Below are 9,586 nucleotides of genomic sequence, written 5' to 3' on the forward strand. Positions count from 1 at the left end.
TCAGTAGTCGAGCGCCCTAACCACTGAGCCACCGCGGCGGGTATGGCGAACTACTTTTCGGGCGTGGACTTAGCCTGAATGTGGCAACAGGCAGGCTAGCTTTGGCGGCGTTGCCTGCTATGTATGAAACGGAGTATCGCTTACGCCTCACAGAAAAGGCATTTGTCTGCTCTGTATTTACTTTCGGTAATTAAAGGGGCGTTGAAGCGGCGAGAGAGTTTCGATGGAGGTGAAATTCTAGAGGCCCGTGTACTGTGCGCTGTCAGCTAGTGCACGTTGAAGAAACCAGGTGGTTGAAATTTCTGGAGACCTTCACATACGGCGTTCCTCATAGCCTGGGACGCTTTGGGACGTTAAACCCTCATGAACCAAACCATACCAAACCGATAAAGGTGCCAAGAATTCAAAGCGCTAAGAACGGGACAAGTGAAAGGGGACTCACACACAGCGCTGGTGTCTGTCTCCGTTCACTTGTCCCATCCTTAGCGCTTTGAATTATTTTCATGCACCGACTGGCCCGGCTGGTTCCCCTCTTCAATAAAGGTGCGATATTTCCGGCATGTTAAAGGACGCCGCTCCACGAATATGCTCCAGCAAGAATTTCTGTAATGTATAGCCGAGCGCTTAGCTAATCACTGAGCAACTGCGGCGGGTGCGAAACTTACCCCGTTCGCAGTAGGTACTTAACTATGACACCTCTTTCTTCTTCCATTCCCTCCTTCATGCCTCCCCTTACGGGGCGGCTCGGGTGTCCACCGAGATATGAGAGAGAATTACTGCGTCGGTTTCCTTTCCACAGAAAACCTGATTGCCAGCAGACTTTAAAGTAACATAACAACCTTGAAGCGCGCATGGAACTGTTCATCCTATCTTCTTTAAGAAAGTTCTCCCACACAGCGCACTGCATGCTGAGGGCATATAGGCGGCATACCTAGGTTCACTTTTTCGGAATCGCAGAGGCGAGAAATAAAATTTTAAACTGCAGCACCTTATTCAAAGGCTGGTACGTTATTGTTAATGTATTATTTAAAACGAACGTAAATTGCAGTTATCAAATAATATTTTCTTGCTTCCCGAAGCAGTTCCAACTTCGACCACAATGGCCTTATAGAAGCTGAGTTACCTGTAGAAAAAGGAAATGTCGCAGTATTTAATTCACATCTCGGCTGATACCTGAACCGCGTCGTAAGGGAAGGGATAAATGTGGGACTGAGAGAAGAAAGGAAGAGGTGCCGTTGTGGAGGGCTCCGGAATAATTTCGACCACCTGGGGATCTTTAACGTGCACTGACATCGCACAGCACACGGGCGCCTTAGCGTTTCGCCTCCATCGAAACGCAGCCACCGCGATCGGGTTCGAACCCGGATCAATAATAATAACTGGTTTTTTGGGGAAAGGAAATGGCGCAGTATCTGTCTCATATATCGTTGGACACCTGAACCGCGCCGTAAGGGAAGGGATAAAGGAGGGAATGAAAGAAGAAAGGAAGAAAGAGGTATAGTGGAGAGCTCCGGAATAATTGCGACCACCTGGGGATCTCTGACGTGCGCTGACACCGCACAGCACGCGGGCGCCTTAGCGTTTTGCCTCCATAAAAACGCAGTCGCCGCGGTCGGGCTCGAACTCGGGGACTCCGGATCAGTAGCCGAGCGCCCTAGCCACTGAGCCACCGCGGCTGGTCTAGCGTTTTCGGGAAAATTGAATTTCAGCGTGTTCGCGCGTTTCCCTGGAAGGTCGGCTCTCCTCCTCCGGCTCCACCGCCAACACGCGTGGGAATTCTTCTGGGGGCGGAGCTTCCTGACTCGCTGCATCCACTTTGCTGATTGGCCGCAGCCATGATACCTGCGTGACTCCTGAAAGAATCTAGCCTATAGCCATCTCTGAACAGGACTACTCAGGAGCGTGCGACGGAGGAAGGCGCGAGCATCAAAAAGACGCCGGAAAAGACTCGCCAACTATCGCGCGCGATTGTGGCGTCTCAGCTGCGTAGAAGCGTATTATTTGGCTCTAGGTGTCCATGACGAGGGAATGTAGTCATTGAGCGAGTTTGTGTACACTGCCCAGAAAGTATTTCAGAGCCCCTTTAAAGAGAGCTCTTGAGCAAGTTATGATATTTAAAAATAATACTGGTTTCGTTCTGTTACACTAAAAAGGCACATATCTAACCTTGGTTTTGACGGATAATTACCTTAGTCGCTTTGTGCCATTAAACACAATCAGAAGCATTGCATGTTAAATAATTTAGTCCAGGCGGTCTAAGTTAGCCCGGAGCCCTTTATTCACAACCGCCTTCCTCATAGTCCATGTGCATCTCGGTAAGTTAAGCTCCACATACCCAATACGACCTAGTGCACCTTACATTTCAGTGTGGTTAGAGTGTCCGCCCGCCATCTCTTTCTTTCTCCGCCGCATTAATGAGCTATGCTTCCAACATATAACAAAACAAAACCCGCCGCGGTGGCTCAGTGGTTAGGGCACTCGGCTATTGAGCCGGGGTGGTGGTGATGGAAAACATTTATTGCCAAGCAATACAGAGGGGGGAAACCCCCCTAACATGGCACGGGGCTGCCGTTACAGGACAAAGGACAGCCCTTGGAGGGCTATCCACTGCAGGACGTCGGTAATACGGCGCTGGTCAGCAGCAGCAGAGCTGGCCAGGAGAGTCTCCCAGTATGACTCTGCCGTGGTTGGAGATGGAGGGTGTGGGAAGGTAGGACATGTGAGGAGGACGCGAATGAAGTCTCCCGGTTTCCCGCAGAGCTTCAAGAAGAAAGGAATTGATCGGGGTAGCGGACACAAAGGAGAATACGGTAGGGAGCAGTCCGGCTCTGGTGTTGGCGTCAGTGGGAGGCCTGGGTTAAGGTTAGGGAGGGAGCCGGCGGTGCGTAAACGCGCCGGGTATCCCGGTAGTAGGTAAGAATATCTCTGAACGTAAGCAGACGCTCCTGAGAATGCGGAGGAGGTCCAACTGCGGCCCGGAAAGCGAGACCTCGGGCGAGGGAGTGGACCTCCTCGTTATCCGGGAGGCCTGCGTGTGCGGGGGTCCATGTAAGGGTTACGGGGTGGGTGGGGTGCCAGAAGCGTAGAAGCCGAGCCGTAGAGCGGGATATCAGGCCTTTGGCGAAATTGGATTGGGCGAATATGGAGTCGGAGAGAATTTTGGTGGCAGAAGTGGAGATGAGAGCGAGGGCAATGGTCACTTTCTCTGCAATTTCCGATGAGTACACGGGTTTGAACCCGACCTTGGCGGCCGTGTTTCGATGAAGGCGAGACGCAAAGGCGCCCATGTGCTGTGCGATGTCAGCGCACGTTAAAGATCCCCAGGTGGTCGAAATTATTTCGGAGACCTCCACTACGGCACCTCTTTCTCTCTTTTTTTTCACTCACACCTTCCTTCCCTAACGGAGCGGTTGAGGTGTCCATCGAGATGTGCAACAGTTTGCGTCATTTCCTTTCCACAAAAACAGCTAATTATAACGCCTCAAATCTCCCGTAAGATTAACCGCACCTGGATAAACATGAAAATTTTCTTCGCTACAGTGCCAACCACGCATTCATTTTTTTCGCCCACTTTTTTTTTGCAGCGAGGAAGCAATCCAGGGTCATGCAAGACCGTTCCGAGTTCAAGCCGCCCACCAGTAAAAAGGTATTCACTCGCACATAAAGTAGCAAATTAACCCTCACAGCGCAAGCGAAAATTGCCGCGTGAGAAAGAATTTGGTCTCGCATATCCAAACTATCTGTTTTACGTGTTTTCTTTTTACCCATGAGAAAACTACTGAGCAGCCTTGAATCTTCACTGTACTACTCATTAGGCGCTTTCCAAAGCTGGGCAGGGCTTATCACTAAAACTGTAGTCAGATACAACCTAAGTCTGCAGTCGAGCTCCACTCACGTTCAGGACCGTTGCACAGAATTTCTCCGCGACAGAAAGTAGTCCGTAGTTACAAATTTTCTTGTTACCTAATCAAAAAACTATAATCGCAGAAAAAATAAACCTCACAGGACGGTTACGACTATGGAACGCGAGACTCAGCGATAGTGGTTTAGGCATTTAGCTTTGGGGATATTTTGGGGCAGAAAAGATATTGTGACCTCATGTCGCACTGTTGTGGTGGTCACGTGATGCACGCCTGCACTGGAAGGCCGCTGTTCCAAACAGAGCTCCGCAGGCTTAGGCCCGTTTCACATGCATGCGATTTTCGCCTGCGACACTGCGAATTCTGTCGGTATGCGACTGGGGAGGGCCGTCGGTCTAGTCGCAGACGGCTTGCGATAGAGTTCCGTCCGGTTGGAATTCAGTCGCAGCGTCGGTGTGTTCGCTCTGCGATTGACCATTGGGGAGCGCCGAGACGGCGTGCAACGTGCGGTCACGTGGGTACTGTTACCGCGGTGGAAACAAAAGTGTTTATTCTAATCAAAACATACGGAATAATGCCTTGCATCTAAAAATACGCTGGTCATAAAATCATCAACACATTCTGTGTGATGTTTCTGTCGCGTTTAATAATGGGTTGTCTATGCAAACATCAAGGAACTTGCATATTCCTCTGACCGAATTCGTTGTGTCGGTGTCGCATGTGAAAGAAGTGACCGAAAATCGCACTGCGGCCTCATCGACTGCACCGGATATTTTCGGTCCAGTCGCAGCATGTGAAACGGGCCTTATGCGACCGAGGTTGAGCGGCGCAACCGGTGGGTGCTGTCGAACCTACCGGATACGGCGATGACGGCGGACGACTACGACGCGGAAACCAGTGACGGGCGCCTAACAGCTGTCGCTGTAAAATAAGCTCTAGAATTTCGATAGCTTGCTTGTTTAATGTAGTCAAAAATTAAAAATTTGATTCCGTTTACCTGGTTGGCCAGCGGATTAATACAGGACGCCCCGGACCGAGGCCCAGTGTAAACAACTGCTGTTTTTTCTTTAGTTGTATCCTTCATGCATATGTCGCCGTGTCAGAAAGCCCAGACCAACGATTAGAGCACAAAACGCAGTTAGGAATGTACGGGGCAAGGCGGGGCGATCCGTCGCTGAGCGAGTTGCTGCTGGTCCACGTCTGTAGAGCAGGATCAGAATGCAAATCGCCCATTGAAGCACGAGCTTTAGATCGCTGAGGAATGGAATTCACCACAAGACACGGTACAGTTCGTTCCATGAATAGCACAGCTAGGGACATGAGTATAAAAGCGAGAACAGTGCCTGGAGCGTAGTCTTTTGTCTTCAGTCTCTATAACGCTAGAACTCTTCAGGCTTTAGAGTGGCATGCGGGTGAGAGGTACATGACATTCGAAAGAATTCGATAAGCATGAGAGTCCAGAATAATAATAATAATAATAATTGGTTTTTGGGGAAGGAAATGAATGGCGCAGCATCTCTCTCATATATCGTTGGACACCTGAACCGCGCCGTAAGTTAAGGGATAAAGGAGGGAGTAAAAGAGGTGTCGTAGTGGAGGGCTCCGGAATAATTTCGACCACCTCGGGATCTTTAACGTGCACTGACATCGCACAACACACGGGCGCCTTAGCGTTTTGCCTCCATAGAAATAGTCCAGAATGCCAGAATCTCAGGATTCGTTTTCATAGTGTGAAACGTCCACGCGAACTTTACGAAGCCCCACTGCATGTTTCGCCAATTTACACCGCTGACATGAGAACTGGCTTAGTAACTTAAGAGCGCTGAACGGTAGGGATTCGAGCTGCTGAAAATGCAGAGTAAGCAGTCCTTCTAGTAGATTTCCCGTAAATACCTACTTTTTAAGTAACTTTGCAGTACATATAGAAAAATAGGGGATTGTTTTGGTGGTGGGCTTCACGAAGGCATGTTTGTAGTTCTCCTTTTATGTCTAAAGACACGGTTGTCTGCGGAACATCTTGCTGCCGCCATTCACTAAACGTTTCAAAACACGTTCTGGGCCCAGCAGCGGCTCAGAGAGCCCTCGCGTCTTGGTCCCGCTGCCTCTCTGTAAGGGTATCCAGTGGCGGTGTCATCGATGTAATATTGTCAGCGATTACTGCCATATTATAACTTCGATTCCTCGAAGGATTTGAACTGCATACTCACCGATGGATAAAAGATGGATTAAAAAAACACATCCCCTATGCTTCTTGGTTTCGGTGATTGTGGGGTTCCGTCATGTATGCCATAACAAGCACCTTCGTTCTCTTCACTTGTCTGTGCAATCCTGAACGAAAGCATTTTTGAACGGGAAGGAGTTTATAAACGCAATTTTGTAGCGAAAGCTACACATGCTAGCCGGAGCGATTTCGCCCGTCTTGGCCATCTGCTCCTACTCGCAAGCGCGAGTTCCTCCACAGGCGCCGCGCGTGACGTCACAGCTGCGCCGTCGCCGACTCCTACGTGCCTTACTGCGCATGCGCGGGGGGTCGCGATGCGCTCGGCCGTCAGTTGCAAGCCATGGAAGAAGAGAAACGTTGCTCGTTGCGGAAGCGTTCGCTACGTATACTAGGCATAGCAGAGCTAAGCCACCGCTAATTTTTTCGTATATTGTAAGATTTCAGTATAACAATCAATATATCCGCCAATCTGCCGTCAACAGGCTTGCATTTTTTTGCTTTTATCGTTTTTGCGATCGTCAAAACCGTTGACCATTGGTCTTCTATGTCAGTCTTAACTGGTCGATGAGATCGATAGAAAAACGTTGGGTCCAGTATCTCTCTCTCTCTCCCCCCCCCCCTTCATAGCAACAACCACCACCACCAGTTTAAAAGATTTTGCAAAACATAGGAAGCATCGACCATTGCTTACAATATGTCCATAACACTACCTTACAAATTTTTCAGTATTAAAAAGTTTTGAATATTGAAAAGGAATGTTGGAAATGGTTGGAGATAATTTTTAATTAATTCTAATAAGTCCGACCAGACTGAAGTGGAGTTAGCCTTCGCGGCTCAGTTTTGTTATACTGCGTTCCCCGATGAGCTCAATAATGTTTTCGGATTTCTGTGTGAACGGGGCGCTAATTTTCACACTATTTTTGTTCTTCGAGTGCAAAGAAATCGTTCGCTGCGCAGAAATCCATCGCGGAGCCCGCACCCGAGAACACCGTGCCTAAAGCGCCTGCAGAGACTGACGCCATCAGGAGGAAGAGCCGCGCCAAGGAAGACCTCAGTCACGTGACGAAAGGATTCGGCCGCTCCAACATCACCAAGGAGGTGACCTCGGCTGGGACGGAAGGAAGTCACTTTGGCACCACCGGGAACGTCGGCACCAAGGCTCAGTCGTCCAGGAAGGAAGGATCCCAGTCAGGTGACTACATCATCATCATCATCCTGACTACGTCCACTGCAGGGCAAACGCCTCTTCCGTGTATCTCCCCTATAGTTCTTTGCCAGCAGCGCCCACCGTATGCCCGCAAACTTCTTAATCTCATCTGCCCACCTAACCTTCTGCCGCCCCCTGCTATGTTTGCCTTCTCTTGGAATCCACTCCGTCAGCCTCAAGGACCAGTGGTTATCTTGCTTGCTTGCTTGCTACCCTCATACAATGGCACATGTCCACATAGGGGTATTGGCCAAGAATTGGGGGCACAGAGTTTTTCAGATAAATATTTCTTGGACGAAAATAAAATGAATGCTGAGGAAGGAAGAAGAAAAAAAGGAATTGCGAAATGAAACGGGAAATACATAACGCACGCAGAAGATTGAGACTGATGTTTATAGCCGAGTGGTTAAATGATAATGATACTAGTAAGAATACAAATAATTTTGAAAATAAAATAAAATTATTAACGTAGTCGATTTGATTCTATTAAAGAAATTTGGACGGCGGTAAAAACAGACTTGTGGCTGTACCCAAGTATGGTGGCTCCAAACGACAATATGACCGGGCTGCTCAAACAAAGGCCAAGCTGTTGTAGTGGTTTCTCTAAAAACCGTCTTCTCATCATGGTGTACCGGCGACAAAACAACAAAAAAAGGTCTATGGTTTCGTTCTCACCACAGAATACGCAGACGGGATTAAGCGCCAACCCAGACCTGCGCAGATAAAAATTTAAGGGTGGGAACCGGTAGCGGAGCCTTGATAAAGATATACCTCAAGCTGCCGTGAATGGCATGACTGCCTGCTTCACGAATACCCCAGGTGCAGGTAATCACCAGATCTTAAAAGAGATCCAGTTGTCATTCTTAACAAACTCTGTCTCCGAAACCTCGCTGCTGTAACGTATGCTGTAGCCGGAACGATAGGTAGCACGGGGCCATTCAGGGACGCCTTTGCCAGGCAGTCAGCAACCTCATTGGCTGTCACACCGCTATGACCTGGCACCCATATCATGTGGACAAGGCTCAAATGCGGAGGGAGTAATGAATGCAAGGTGTTTAAGATTGGCGATTCCACAGCCGAAGCAAGAGACGAACACAAAGAAAGAGAGTCTGTAATGACAGCCACTGAAGAGAAAGCTGGCTCTAATTTTCGAAGAGCAAGCACCACCGCCAGAAACTCCGCTCGGAAAATTGGGGTGTAGTCGGGAAGCCGCACAGAAAAAGACCAATCTAGAAGCGGGCAATATATTCCCGCCCCTGCCTTTTCATCACATTGTGAGGCGTCAGTAGCTATCGTGAAGCTAATAGGTATGCTTTGTAAAAGGTCTTCTAATAAACCATTTAAAATGCAGGGTGGTCAATCTTGCCTTCGCATTACATGCCCTGCCCAGGCCCATTTCTTCCTCTTTATTTCGACTAAGAGCGCAGCAGACGGTTTCATTTTTGCAAAATGCAATAGACCACTGAATATTCACTGTGCACGCAGCAGATTATAATAAAAAGCCGTCTTCTTGGTGCACAGAAGAATGTGAGAAGGCCTATCGTCGCAGAAAAGCGGCCTGGAAGAGGCTATCCTGCCACCAGAGTCCAGCTAATTGGTTAAATTCTTCTCTGCATCTTTCAGAACAACAATTGCAAAAGCCAAGGAGGAGTATAACCAAAGTTTAAACACATATCTTTCAAATCCTCGTCATCGGAAAGCCCTGTATAGATTCATGGAACGTAACAAGCGTTCTGCAGTCCCGCTTCATCACTAGTTCGACAGTGTTATCAACAAAAAAGGCTCAGGAAACCCTGGAGCGTATTGCTCAGGGATTGGCGTTGCGTTTCCAGACGCACAGAAACGTCTCCTTGTGCACAATCTCACCCTCTTCGGATTATACCGATGTTGACGCATCAGAGCTCCTCTCAGCCCCGGCAATGTTGCAACCTGCAGAATTCCATTTTGACCACATCTTCTCATCTCATGCGAAACACATGCCGGCAAACATTTTAAACGGCCTTCTCTCTGATCACATAAAGGAATACCCCTATCGTACAGTGCTTTCTAGCCTCCGTCAGCTGCCAAAAAGCTGCAGTTGGCATCTTTTCGCAGGATTTGGCATGGAGCGATTCTCTCCGCATCCCTGATTATATTCCTATATTCTTTGCAGAATTTTTGGCTCTTGGATTGGCCGTGCAAAAAATTACATGTCATATGTGTCACGTTATTATTCTCGCTGACTGTCAGTTTTAGTCTCCCTTGAAACATCACAAAAAAGATTTTCTGAGCCGTTTCTTGCGATTTCTTGTCCCATGC

At 48.6% G+C, this 9,586-nt stretch overlaps 1 protein-coding gene across 1 annotated transcript in view; it reads left to right on the forward strand.

Moving 5' to 3' along the window:
- The window catches only part of LOC144134272 (uncharacterized), a 31,771-nt gene that overhangs the window by 3,810 nt on the left and 18,375 nt on the right, over positions 1-9,586 (forward strand). Inside the window, exons 3-4 of the mRNA XM_077667222.1 lie at positions 3,585-3,646; positions 7,039-7,273. Of these exons, the coding sequence (XP_077523348.1) occupies positions 3,585-3,646; positions 7,039-7,273 (297 nt within the window). The remainder of the gene's footprint in view (positions 1-3,584; positions 3,647-7,038; positions 7,274-9,586) is intronic.

This window comes from Amblyomma americanum, chromosome 5 (assembly GCF_052857255.1).
Source record: "Amblyomma americanum isolate KBUSLIRL-KWMA chromosome 5, ASM5285725v1, whole genome shotgun sequence".
NCBI lineage: Eukaryota > Metazoa > Arthropoda > Arachnida > Ixodida > Ixodidae > Amblyomma > Amblyomma americanum.